The sequence below is a fragment of the Schistocerca serialis genome, chromosome 1 (genome assembly GCF_023864345.2).
Source record: "Schistocerca serialis cubense isolate TAMUIC-IGC-003099 chromosome 1, iqSchSeri2.2, whole genome shotgun sequence".
Taxonomy (NCBI): domain Eukaryota; kingdom Metazoa; phylum Arthropoda; class Insecta; order Orthoptera; family Acrididae; genus Schistocerca; species Schistocerca serialis.
The window spans coordinates 729122302-729136435 of NC_064638.1; the positions used below are offsets into that span (position 1 = coordinate 729122302).

General features: G+C 37.5%; 1 protein-coding gene across 10 annotated transcripts in view; it reads right to left on the reverse strand.

Annotated features, from left to right (window-relative positions):
- Positions 1–277: 277 nt before the first annotated feature.
- LOC126481532 (E3 ubiquitin-protein ligase RAD18-like) overlaps positions 278–14134 on the reverse strand; it is a 94100-nt gene continuing 80243 nt past the window's right edge. For all 10 annotated transcript variants that reach the window (XM_050105360.1, XM_050105351.1, XM_050105411.1 and 7 more), the window contains exons 7-9: positions 4802–4850; positions 3962–4654; positions 278–700 (exon numbers count right to left, since the gene is read on the reverse strand). In XM_050105360.1, the coding sequence (XP_049961317.1) occupies positions 459–700; positions 3962–4654; positions 4802–4850 (984 nt within the window). In that variant the 3' untranslated portion in view covers positions 278–458. The remainder of the gene's footprint in view (positions 701–3961; positions 4655–4801; positions 4851–14134) is intronic.

The following is a 14134-nucleotide window of genomic DNA, read 5'->3' on the forward strand; positions in this document are numbered from 1 at the left end:
ATGTTAATGCCTAACTTTTTATAAAGTAAAGTAAACAAATCCACAGAAAAGAGAGAGCGTACATTTATTATATAAACAATCCAATCCAGCTGTACACAATTTTCTCTCGTCCCCCCCCCCCCCCTCCTCCTCCTGAAAAATTATCTGTAATTGACAATAAGAATGTGAAAAAGCTCAGTTCACAATTTAAGGTAAAATACAAAAACTGGTAAAGTACGCTTTAGAATCTTTTGTAAACTGAATTCATTTATTACAAATTACAAAAAGTTTTCTTTACTATAGTTTTATTACAAATCTGTGATGTCCTAACTGAGAAAAATATAATATTTTTTCTGTAATATACATAATCTGTACAAAACAATATTTACAGTTCTTTAAAAGCATCACTAATGCTTATCTACATGCACTGATATACTTTATGGAGTGATTAGCATGTGTTGTGGCAATTTCGTTCACTGTCATCGCTTACTTCTTTTTCTAAGTACTCTATCAAAGTTCTCTTGCTCTGCAGCATGCAAATTTCGTCTCTTGCTTTTTCTTTGATGAACATAAGGAACATATTCCTCAGATGATGGATGGAGTGGAGACCCTCCCAAATCTATCTCCTCTGATGGTGCATCCGTTACATCTACATTATTAGAAACAATTTCTTGAGGGAACTGACATGGTGTTTCCTTTTGTTCTGGAAAACTGGTGCCACCTGAAAATATAAGTGTGTTTTAAGAGAACCTATAAAATATTTAAATTTCTTTTTCCTTTGCATAGTAAAAATAGGATAAAGCATGTGAACTACACATCAAGATCATATTTGCATTCACTACAGTTTTACAATCCAAGTTTCAAAAATTATAAGCTAACACTGCATAAACTACAGAGAATGTGTGTATAGGAAAGGGGGGGGGGGGGGAGGTTGTTTTAATACAAGAACTACTTTAAAAAAAATGAGAAACAAGAGTGCATGGAAGATACAAATGTCAAATATCCCTACCACATTCCTTCATGAAAAAGCACATGCACATAAAAGTTTTTAGTAATGATCTATGAACTGCCACTTAATTTGGTTAGGAATAAAAATGTGACAGAGGTGAATATTGACTGTTATGGGCCTACATTGTAAACTGAAAGCGCTATGGTGAGATGACTGTCTATTTTTGTTACAGTATTTGTTTGAAAAACAAAGAGGTTTTTTTCCTACTGTGTGATTTTTGGTCAGGTTTCCAGAAAACAAAACACACACACACACACACACACACACACACACACACACACACACACCTGAATAATATCAATTGCAAGAAGACTGTCATGACATATTTTAATTTTGTCAGGGAAAGTCAATAATAAAAATTTCTGTGCTGCATTCTCTCACAATTTCATAAATTACTTTCCTTAATAGGGAGTATCTGCTCAGGCCAGAACAGGTCAAACACAACTTTTGTCAGAGCTTGCAACATCACCTCTTCTGTGTGAAAATGAACAATATTCTTCTTAAATTCCTTCCAATGAGTCCTGCTACACAACCAGCACAATATTTACACCAATCACAGACCCAACCCCATGTCCTCCAAATTAATACTTCTCCCTGCACCAATCATCCGCCCTTTCCAACAGCCAATCTGTTACCAAATTAAGGCTGGAAAAACCACTGCTTATACAAACTCCACTTCAAATACTGAAAGCAAGCTGTGTAGGCATGGCAGACACACAGTTGTCTGCTCTGATGAACAGCTACTGGTAAATACTTATTGAAACCAAAACAGCCCACCCATTTGAAGAATGTGATACTCTTGTGGTACTCTTAGTGTCCAATTTAGATCTGATGATTTAGCCCATTAAGAACAACATGCTGAATTTTGTCGGTGAACCAAGTTAGGTAAGATCACTATTTGCAGAATCTATGTTTATTTCTACAGAGGAAATTTTTGATCCTAAGAAAGATCACAACCTGGCAATGTGAAATGTGGTCTATAATTTGAAAATAAGCAACATGTGCATCTGTTCGATAGGTCTCCTTGAAAATGGGAATAATCCGCACAATTTTTCAATCACTTAAAACACTTTGTTCCTCCAATAGCTTCTTCTAGGAGAGGAGAAAGTTCTGTCACATAATCTGTGAAGAACAGTATATGCATCTCATCAGATACAGTCACTTTTCCTCTGTCAAGTGATTTAAGCTCACATACTTTCAGCATTCTGTGATGCTTGATAAGAGAAATCATATTAGTTTTCTGCACTGAAACAATTTCGCAAGACTTTACATAAGGACACCCCCCCACCATGCTCTGCAAAATCTGACTTTTGAATTAATAGAATGTTCTTGCAGTGCTCTTTTTATGTTCATTTCAGGTTATTTCAGCTTTTGTTTGCAATAAGGCTTTGAGTTCATTTAAATCTGAGATGAAACTCATTCTACTTATGCAGCAACTCTCTAACAGTGTTACAGAAACACAAATCTTTCCCATCTGCCACAACCTTGCTCGCTTCTTCATCCCCAGAGACAAAGGTTTGATTATGTCTGCTCTGATAAACTGCAATCTTTTTCTTGCCATAACCGTCAAGCAAAAATATTTTCCTGTCAAAAAAAATACATTATGCCCACTGAATCCCACATTTAGGAATCGATAAGTCTGTGTCTGTTAGTTACTAAGAAGTGTAATGTGTTGCTGTGACAAATTGCTTCTGTACCTAAAGGTGTTCAGAATAATCTTGCTTCAGTCCATATTCCTAGAATCTATGTTAATATGGGGCTCTCCCTGTTACCATACTACAAACATTTTGCAACTACAGCTCCTGAGGCACTTGGTCTATAAAAGCTTTCAATTAGCATGTTTGATCCAACATATATGCTTACCTTCTGTAAGACTACTTCATATTATGAATCTGTAATAACCTCACTACATAGGATCAAATACTTTACAGTAATAAATACACCTACACCTTTGGTGACCAACCTATATAGTATTTATTCCAATCCTAATTTAACATTTTGTTGTGGTTCATTTCTCGTTTCAGGCAACTAAACACACTTGTATTTGCAATGTGAATGTTGTCAGGTGTAGGAGATATAAATAGAAAAAACTTGCATATTCTGCTACTTTCATTCTATTACCTCATTATGGATCATATTCTGGAGTAACTCCTCGAACTGAGAAAAAGTTTTTAGAGTGCAAAAGCATGTATAACAAGGCTCCTTTGTGGTGTAAATTCACGAACAGATGATCATGATCAGTTCTGGATATTAAGATGCAACCCAAATCATGAGCCTTGCTTCCAACCTGCCTATGAGCCTAGCTGTTGTAAGGAATTCAGCCAGCTGTCCACAGGAACTGGAGATCACTCTAAACCCAGATGGCAGATATTCTTAGTGGCAACATGAGCTATTATTTACAGTTGGCTGCATCCAGTGTCTTCAATAGCCAGTAGCAGAGTCCACTTTACTCCCCTGCCCCCTTTCCCACTCCCACTTTCGGAATTCTGAGTGAGACCACATCTACTCCCCTAACATACTTAAACAATGGAAAGTCCAGGATAGAAAAACAACATTGTTATGGAAATGATATATTGCTACTCACCATATAAAGGAGACACTGAGTCACAGACATTAATACAATGAAAAGACTGTTGTACAATTAAGCTTTAAACCAAAAGACTTTTCCCAAAGTAGAAAACGTCCACACAAGTTGTGCTTATGTGAAAGTATGTCTGTTTTCTACTTTTGAAGAAGGCCATTTGGATAAGAGCTAAAATGTAAAACAGTCTTTTCTTTGTGCCTGTCTGTGACTCAACATGTCCTCTAAAATATTTCTGTCCCTGAACTTTTGTTCTGTTCTTGAAAATCGTAAATCGTAATGCACATTTGTATTTTATTTATGACAGCAGAACTACTACAAATGAACAGAAATCTATACCTAGGAAATGTTACAGTTGTTTCACTGTGGAAACGATAACTACAGTCACTTACCTTCATCATATTCTAACAAGCTGATACTTTTCTCACTCTCAGCATCACTGGCATTACCATTTCTCAGAGTGCAGCTCTCTTGAATTTCCTCTGCAAACATTTCTGGTGATGCGTGAACTTCTGAATAATCACTTCTAACTCTTTTTACTGATGATCGTGATGCAAACACAGGTGAGGCTTGTACATTTGCTGTATTACTGTCATTCCCACTATCTTTTATATCACTGTTTCTCATATATTGCGGTGGTGTTTTTACAGTTGATGAGTAAGGTGTTCCACTGACAGGCACATTGTCACCGACCACATTACACATATTTTTGGCAGCATGATCAGCTGAATGGCTTGCTTGATTCATCAAAGATGTAGAAGGAAAATTCCAGTTAACTTGGACACCCTCTTCAGGATCGTCATCATCATCTGAGTATTGAAGCTTCCTAGAGCACTTCTTGGAACTATTCTTTATGTCCACTTCATTTGTTATACTTGAGGTACTGCTACTCTCACCATCATTACTAGGAAGAATGTTTTGACCACTCTCCATTCTCTTGACATTGTTACCAAAACTGTCCTGATCACCATCCTCCAATACTTTCACAGTGTTAGAACTGAATGCAAGCTGTGCCGGCTTTTCTTGTTGCAGTCGCTGCTTTGCCATCTGTATTAAGTTTTCAAAACTTGATTTGTTCTTTTTCACTGTGTAACAGAAACATAAAACATAAATAAGAACCAACTTTAAACATAAACAATTCGTTACATAGTAATAAATTATTAAAGCTTGACAATTACTGTAATTACAAACAAAATTACAAGAATTATTATATATTTTTTTAAAGTACTTACAATATTCTCTGCGTACATCATCAGATTTCTCGTTATTTTTTGGAAATGTCTGGAATGCAGGATATGTATAAATTATTGTGATGAATTATAAAATGGAATCGGGAAACATATTCTTAGAATAGTAGTTTAAATAGATATTAAATTATACAACAAAAGTTACATGTTATAGAATAGAATTCGATGACTGAATAGTGATATGTTACAAAAGTAGATACAGAAATACATAAATAGCTTATGTCAACATAAAATAATTATAGTAGTAGGTCACACATTAGCAGGCAATTCAGAATGGAAACTTATATCCTCCTCCTTCAAGTAAAATATGATTTCATGACAACAGTTACCACACAGATGCTCTTGAGACTTGCCTTAATTTCTTCCTAGTGCTGAGTTTTTTCTTTTCATGAGATTTAACAGGGCAACAGCCATTGTAGCTATTCTAAGTATGTTACAAACAGGAGCCAATTTAATCTTAATGATTTTAGCTAGTAGTTATTACCTTTCACTTTCAGGGTGTGCTGACATGATCATAGTGCAGCATAATACCTGGTACTCAGCTAGATTAACAATTCCGTTTTCCAGCACAATATCTTGTCAAACTGTCTAATCACATCCTCTGTCAGTCATGGCAGGAAAAGAACAGAAATCTCATGCCATAATATATTTGGTATGGTACTTAAGACAAGCCTTATTTTTAACTTCTCTATCAGAAAGACAATAAAACTCCAAACATATGCTCATATATAGCCAGTTGCTAATGACTATGCAGAACACGTAATGACCATCTGTAAGATTCAAATAAATGTCTGAGAGACTGAAAATTTACCCCAACTAGTCAAATGTTATTTACATCCATTCCTCAGACACAAATTTTAAGAGCTAACTGAATACGAAGATAATTTATTCATGGGGTATAAGTGACATCAGCAGAGTGCCTATGGTGGCAGCTAGAACTAACAACTGCAAACATCATATGTGCATTCTTAAGTAGGACAGCAGTAGTACATCAACAATTTTGTATCACGAATCCTAAAGGAAGAACAAACTAAACATCTCTAAATCAAATGTTCACAACACTCTCCAGAAAATTTTGAAGAAGAGAAAAGTGTGTCCAAAACACCCTGATTCCCGAACAGTAATGTGTGGATGACTGCCCCAACTCAATTGCAATGAAAAATACAGACAATTCTTGTCTGGAAAAAATCAAAATGTTATGTGAAATTTTTACAACATTCCAAAGAAAGACTTTTCTGCTGTTTCTGTATAATGATTCTGTGCATTGCACTTAGGTGAGAGGGAGACTATGTAGAACAGAGGTGGTCAATCCATCGATCGCAAGCAATCAGTCGATTGCTATGGCTGTAAGAGCCGATCTTTCAAAACCTTTGTCCGAAATCTGTTTAAACGAGCTGTTTTTGTAAAATACCAGTTTGTTTCCAATGAGTGTTTTGCACGGCATTTGTAGGCGGTAAATTGGAAAACTGTTTCCATCTCTTTCATCTCCAACTGCATTCCACTGTCATTAACAAACTTTAACTTGATGCACTGTGCAGTGATGGGAGGGGTGGGAGCGGAACATGCTCTACTTCCAGTAGGCAACACAAACCTCTGTTTTTAAGTTTCCAAAAAACAACAATGAGCACAATGAAGATAATTACTGATCAGTTAAATACTTAATGTTATCCAAACTAAGATTGCTGTTTGCACTGACATGTCAAATAACCACCTCATCACTTATTTATGAAACAATCATGATCAAAATAGCAGAACAGTGCACACTCCAGTGACAATGCAGTCAGCACTGGCGAATAGTATGCTGTACAGTTGGCAATGAACATCTTCAAACCCTACAGCACGAGGTCTCCTGACCAATGCTGAGAACTACAGATAAGAACTAGGGAGTCCAAACGCCATGTTATACTTCTCATTTAGCAACACGTCTGTGAAAAATGAGTGCAGCTAAACACAGGAAAACATACCACTTCCATGCTGAGTAGAAGAACAGTTTTTCATTACAATGCATAAAGATAGGTCCGTATGTCTGATATGTAATGCTACTTTAGTCATACCAAAATGGAAATACTGAACACCATTTCAGTAACTTATCATCAGGGACAGCTCAGCCCAAGATAAGAACAACCAAAGGCATTTCACAGCTTTCAGGTCAGGTCACGCATGTCCTTCACTTGTTACTTTGGAGGTTCCATGATGGACATCACCATATTTTGTTGTTTCTGTACTATAACTTGCGTGTTATGACAGTAAGCCATTTCAAGGCAATGGTGCACTGAAGATTGATCAGAAACGTCACTCTTGGTATGATTTGTTACAATTAAATGTCGGTTAACAATACATCAACAGTCATGGCCAGCTACAGAGATTTTGCTGCCTCATGTGGAATTTTCTTGCCCCTCCCCCTCTTTTCTCCCATCGAGTCCTCATCCTTCACTTTCAGACAAGTCAACCTTTTCCACAATGTCACTCATGCATGACGACGTATTTTCACATATCACATTTACTTCTACGTCTTTTTCACAGGAATAAGTCTTTAACATCACACCCAAATATGGAGCACCAGTAAGTGAAACAGAAGTAAAACGTTTTCAATGTACTACATTTTGAGTTATAATTCCAAAATAAATTATGCACCCTATTATTAAAATCTGTCCACTTTTTCTCGTGGCCTGAGCAGAGGGTAGCATGAGGCAAGAGACCGCTAACAACCCACACACCTGAATACAGCATCATTGGTGGTGCTGTCATCACCTCTGCTGTACAAAGTGGAGGTCCTAGGACAGTGAGTCACTTACATATAAATGCTTTATTTGTTAAAAAAAAGTTTATACATTGCCAGTGCTCGTTTGATGTGTCCACAGTAATAAAGGAAAATGACAGTTCTGAAAGCACTTTCATTTACTGCGGCAAAAAGTAACAGCTATATTTTAAATAAAGTTGGAAAGCAACCAGTGTGAAATGCAATGAAGATGGGTAAACAATTTATGTAGTTCAGTTTCTTCAGCTTCAAAATAAGGTTTGATACATTTCATCCATACCATAATATTAATATCTACTGATTATGGCTTCAACACCAAGAAAGAAAAGGTGAATGAGAGAAATTTAAAAGAAATTATAGACAAAGCAGAAAAAATTAATTTAGAGGAGCATGACAATGAGAAGAACAATGTAAGTGGTATTAATGGCAGATCGTGGGCTGGCGGGGAAACAATGCACTACATCATTCCACAGCTAAATGCCCCCTTAATCACAATGTCTGGATTCAAAATACTAGTGCATGTGACAGGCAGTGCATAGTTTGCCTAGTCTTTATTTATTTATTTATTTATTGCAAAGTGTTTTTCTCGGTGATAATGTTATACACATTTAAGAAACTGTTATGCTATTATATGCTGACATTTATCTATTTCTTTACTACTGACCTCAGTAATGCTTTGCAATTACTAAATGTCTATGGGAGTTGGGTATATGTCCTAATCTTTTTCTCCCCCCCTTTCTGTGCGTATCTCCACCACCCACCTCTTGCTCTCTCTGTTCATCTCCTCCTCCTCCCCCTCTTTCTGTCCATCTCCTCTTCCCCAACTCTCCCTCCTCCCCCATTTTCTGTCTATCTTCTCCTCCCCCCTCCCCTATCTGTCCACATCCTCCTTCCTGCTCCCTCTCCCTCTCCATCCACATCCTCTTCCTCCCGCCTCTTAACTTAATCCTTGCTCATAGTTGCTGCCAATGAAACTCTGATTGGGAATTGAAGTTGCTTCAAAAGAACACACAAATCAATTCGGATCACTGGTGTTCAGGGTATGAGCAACCTCTCCTGCTGTTGATCTGTGAGGGTAGTACCTTCAATGACGGCAGTTTGCATAGTTTTAATCTGCAAAGGGGTAGGATTATAAAGTTTTGAACAATTTATATTCTGTAGAAATCACAAGCTGATAAGCCATAAATACAACTTTCATGTTTTCTGTTAAAAATAACTGCAAGGAAGAAAACAAAACGGGACATGGTTGTGTGTGCAATTTTTTAAAAGTTATATATAAGCAGAAAGAGTATATATGGGGAAAAGCAATTTGTTTCAAGGCTTAAATGCCCTACTTTCGTAGTAAAAACTGACTGTGAGAAAGACAATGAAAATGCACGTTTTCATAGCACAGCATTTTCTATCTCGCAGTCAGTTTTATCAGAAAACCAATACATTATTGTTTAAAAATATACATCACCTATGTCAAATTGAATGTTTATTAGAATAACATGTAAAAATATGAAGTAAATTGGTCAATAACTCTTCAAGATTTTGGGTAAGAACATTAAACAATGTTTGTCTTTATATAACAGCACTTATTATAGTGACACGTACAAATTTGAAGTAAGTTGGTCAAGAACTTTTCGAGAATTTTGCTAACAACATTAAAGAAATGACTTGCATTTATATAGTAGTATAGATTATAAAGTTTTTTGCTTCTGTAGGGGCTTTCAAGCTGATGGTTTGGAAGCACTGTGACAAATACAGAGTGAAGAAACAATGTTGCACTTGGTGGTTGGCATACAATTTCTCAACCCCATTCAAGACAAAAGTTTATCTAACAAAACCTAGTCTCGCCAACAGGTTTAATAAAAACAAGGCTCTGGAAATGCTGTAACTGTGTGCAGCACGGCCAAGAACAGGTAGCGTGAACTCTGCACTGTGGCGGAGCTATCCCAGTAACTCAGTCAAGATAAGGCAATGCTGTGGCGAACGGATATGCAGACTAGCCAATGTTCGAGTCACATTCATGCCAAACATTTTCTTTTTCAGTTAAAACATCCAACTGTATCCAATTTAGGCCTCCACAATGTGGTATCTTGAGCATTTCTTTCTGTTACACTTACCATTATTTAAACATTACACTGAGGTGACAAAGGCCATGGGATACAGATATACAGGCAGTGGTAGTATCACATATACAAGATATAAAAGGGCAGTGCATTGCTGGAACTGACATTTGTACATAGGTGATTCATATGAAAATGTTTCCAACTTGATTATGGCTGCATGACAGGAATTAAGTCTTTGGATGGTGAATGGTAGTTGGAGCTAGAAACAAGGGGTACATTTCGGAAATCATTACGGAATTCAGTATTCCGATATCCACAGTCTCAAGAGACCAACAGCAGCGGTGTTTGCGTGGAGTTTTCAGTGCTAACAGACAAGCAACACTGCGTGAAATAAGTGCAGAAATCAATGTGGGACATAAAATGAACATACCCATTACGAAAGTGTGGAGAAATCTGGCATTAATGGACAATGGCAGCAGACAACTAACAATTGCCTTTGCTAACATGTTCCCAAGCACCATGGAATTTTTATGAATGGCAATGGGCCATGTTGCTGGGCCACAAATGTTCGCAATCGGTTTGAAGAACTTTCTGGACAATTTACACAAATGATTTGGCCACCCAGATTGTATGAAATGAATCCCATCAAACATTCATGGGACATAAGCGAAAGGTCAGTTCATGCACAAAATCCTCCACCGGTAACACTTTCACAATTATGGACTGCCATCGAGGCAGCTTGGCTAAATATTTCTGCAGGGGCCATTCAAGGACTTGTTGAGTCCACAGTATGTCACGTTGCTGCACTACACAAGGAAAAAGGAGGTCTGGCACAATATTGGGAGGTATCGCATGACTTTTGTCACCTCAGTGTAAGACATAACATGAACTTCTTACAGACATAAATGACCACTTTGTTTTGTCCATGACACAAATAAAGCCAATAGAAAATAACAGTGAATACAGTTAACACAGTCTATATCCAATGAGGTACAAAAAAACACAATACGTAGACTACACTAGATTGCACATTACACTATGCACTGTAATTCCATTCTGTACATTTGATGTCCAGGCTTATCTTCACAGAGCTGGAATGTACATGTACTAGCAATTTTCACTTGGAGAAGATGTTCAAGGCGACCACATTGCTTTTGCAAATGCTTCACCACTCACTATATCATACTTAGCTGGACCCTACACAACACATCTGCATAAACCATTGCCAAAGTGGCATGCACTTGAGTCATTAGGTCGTGTACACTCATGGTTGGAGTGCTATAAACTTTTTCCTTTAAGAGACCCCACAAAAAAAAATCAAATGGATTAAAGTCTGGGGAACATGGAGGCCAGAACATTGTACCTCAATAACCATCCATCTCCCTGAATACACTTCCTTTAAATAGTTACACAGATTAATTCGAAAGTTTGGTAGTACAACAGCATGCTGAAACCACAGCTGTTGTCAAACACGAGGTGGGATGTTTTTTAATACGTCAGGCAAAGTATCACAAAGAAATGTATGATATATGGGTGCTTTCAACTTGTCTGGCAATAGGTAAGGGCCCAAAAGCACTCCTCCCACTATTCTAGCCCACAGGTTTATGCTAAGTGTGCCTGAAAGCTTCATGGGTGACGTGGGTTGTGTTCCGATCAATAATGGGTTTTGTGAATGCTTGAGCACCAGCAGCAGCTTTGTTACTGGATGCACCCAGTACAATAAGTTTATCGACATATTCATCGATTGTGTACTCCATTGGCAAGCCACCCTACATGAACTTCACTGGACCACTGCACGATTAGTAGACATATGCAAGAGGTTTAATAGGTCCCACTGTCATGTGATAGGCTATTGTCATGTGACAAAATGGTGTCCTACTTACGAACGACAAGAACTAGGAGGGGACATCTAAAAGGTGAAAATGGAACCTGATGACGAATCGAACCTTAGTTCCACAGTGGATGTGGGTTTGATGTCCCAGCAATCTACTCACTGTGCTACCATGGCCGGTATGGTAGTGTGGAGTGATACACATTCCTCTGTACGTTCCAATGCACTGCACGTTGTGACTTGTCGGCTTCTCGTTTTCATACATTTGTTTTCAAAATGCACCTGATCTGATTTTCCTAGATTAACCTTTGTCTTGTATCTTTGCTAGATAAACTTTAGTCTTGAATGTGGATGAGAAATCGCATACCAACCTCCAAGTGTGGCATTTTTTCTTCACCCTGTTTGCCTATATTAAACGAGGTCTGAACGACGAACGGGAGTTGGTGCACAGGCAATTTGTGCAAAATTGACCAGTTCCTTTTGCAAAAGATTTTAAGTGGGCTGAAATTAACACTGAGCTAAAAGCACAATTTGTTAGTGCACACTTCAGATTTTAGGTGCAAAAACAAGCGAAAAACGTTTTTCTGAGAGGTTTTCGAACCACATAACTTGTACGAATTTGTTCAAGTCTTGTACAAAGATAGAGAAATAGATGAAATCAAAAATAATTTTTTTTATCCAGTAATCTTTGTCTGTTGTTGCACAATGATGGTTTTAAGTTGAGCCAAATGTAGTAAGTAAAATTCATTCTTAAGTGAACTGAATGAATCAGGGTGTATACGTGGACAAGGAAAAAAAATTCCCGGATTTCCTGGTTAAAAATACACTTTCTCTGGGATGAAAACACACTTTTTCCATGTTATTAAGTAACAGTATATTTTCCCTCGGAACTGTAAAAATTATCAGTCCTTTGAATGGTTATGCTTTTATACACGGCGTAGAATTTCCCGCCACTTTAGAAAACGTAACTCCGGGAAGAAGGAAGAAAACTCCTTTTGGAAAGATTTTTGATGTGCAGCAACATGTACACTGCATATTTTCGTATTACGAAAGTATAAATTCAAATTCCACCAAACACCGCTTGTTACTTTCCGAACCATTGTAATCGAGACTGCGATGCGTTTTTGTAAGCCAGTCATAGCAGATGTCACGTGATCCCGCCAGCCGATGACAGCGAATATTCAGACCACAGGACACGTGTCACATGATGTAGTCAGCTAATAGCAACATTACTGTTAAATAGCGCGGATACACAAACAGGAAAAGTTAATGTTTTAAATTAATATACATAGTGTTGCTACAAGAAAAGCAAAGCTTTCACATATAATATTGGTCTCTAAGGTTAATAAGCTGCAAGAGAAGCTAAGCTTTCACATATAATGTTGATATTTTTTGCACGTGTTACACTTTAAGATATATCACACAAATGTGCCAGTAACATTTTTAGCCGAGTCCAGTGATTTGTCCTCAAAGTTTTCCACAGATAAATTAGCTACCACAGAGGAGATCAAGGTTCCTGTAGCACTACATCAATTTGCTCATAATAACGACATGAATGTCTGATCATCTGGGCTCGAAATACATCTAAATGTCTCGTCATCAAACGCTCTGTGATTTAAGAAATTCATCGTACATTCTCACACATAGTTCAACTTGCGTAAAAGGAAGTTTACTTTGAAAGTAACGCTTTAAACCACCATTCGCAATATTTTCCCGCGACCTGTTAGAAATAGGTTCGTTTCAGAAGTCGTCAGAGAGCGCCAGATAACAGGCACCACCGTGCTTTGGCAGCTGCTGCGACTCAGGAGGCCGGTATGTTCATGCGGGTAAAACATAAAAAGATCTTACATTTTGTAATAAAAGAAAAATGACATCAGAGGATACTCCAAGAGCATCGGAATTTCGTAAACCATACTAAAATGGCACACTTAAAGTGCATTCTTCAAGAGCACATTCGTACGTCCAGATTCCCAATGAAGTAGGCCTCGACCTGATGTTAAGCTTTTCAGTGTGTGTTTCGGGATGTAAATTTTCTTGGAGTACCAGTACTGTATTAACTCATTTTTGATTCTTTAATATGGTATAATGCTATATGTGCTAGAAGATGAAAACATGCACTTGAAAAGCAGCGAGCAATTGAAACTAGCCAATAGTGTGGAACTAAACACCTCGTTTCAAACACACTGACTGCCTCAGCGTAAAAGATAAATAAAAACCAAATTTCTTTAGCAAACTGACAAAAATAACTTCATTGTTCTACAAGAAGATTAATGCATCAATGTCAGAAAAGTAGAAATAAAATAAAATCTGAAACTAATAACGTATATTAGCCTTCCGTAATTACGTGAATGTATTTTAATTCACTTGATAGCTCCCGGCCACAGAAATCCATTTTATTTTCATTTGACGTGAGAGCAGTAAACGAAGAGGAAACAGCAAAATCACTAAATGTAAACATGGGTCATGTGGAAACTACACACTTCCCCACTATAACTCAGACTGTTCTGCGCATCAGCCCCGGATCTACGATGTTTCCAGACCGGGGCAATACTAAGATAATGGCGCCCCCCGCCCTCCCAGTCCCCCTCCCTCAAGCTTTTGAGATACAACGTCAAAAATTAAAAAAAAAATCAAATTTTCAAAAATATGTTCATTTTGTAGCGCACATCTTTCTG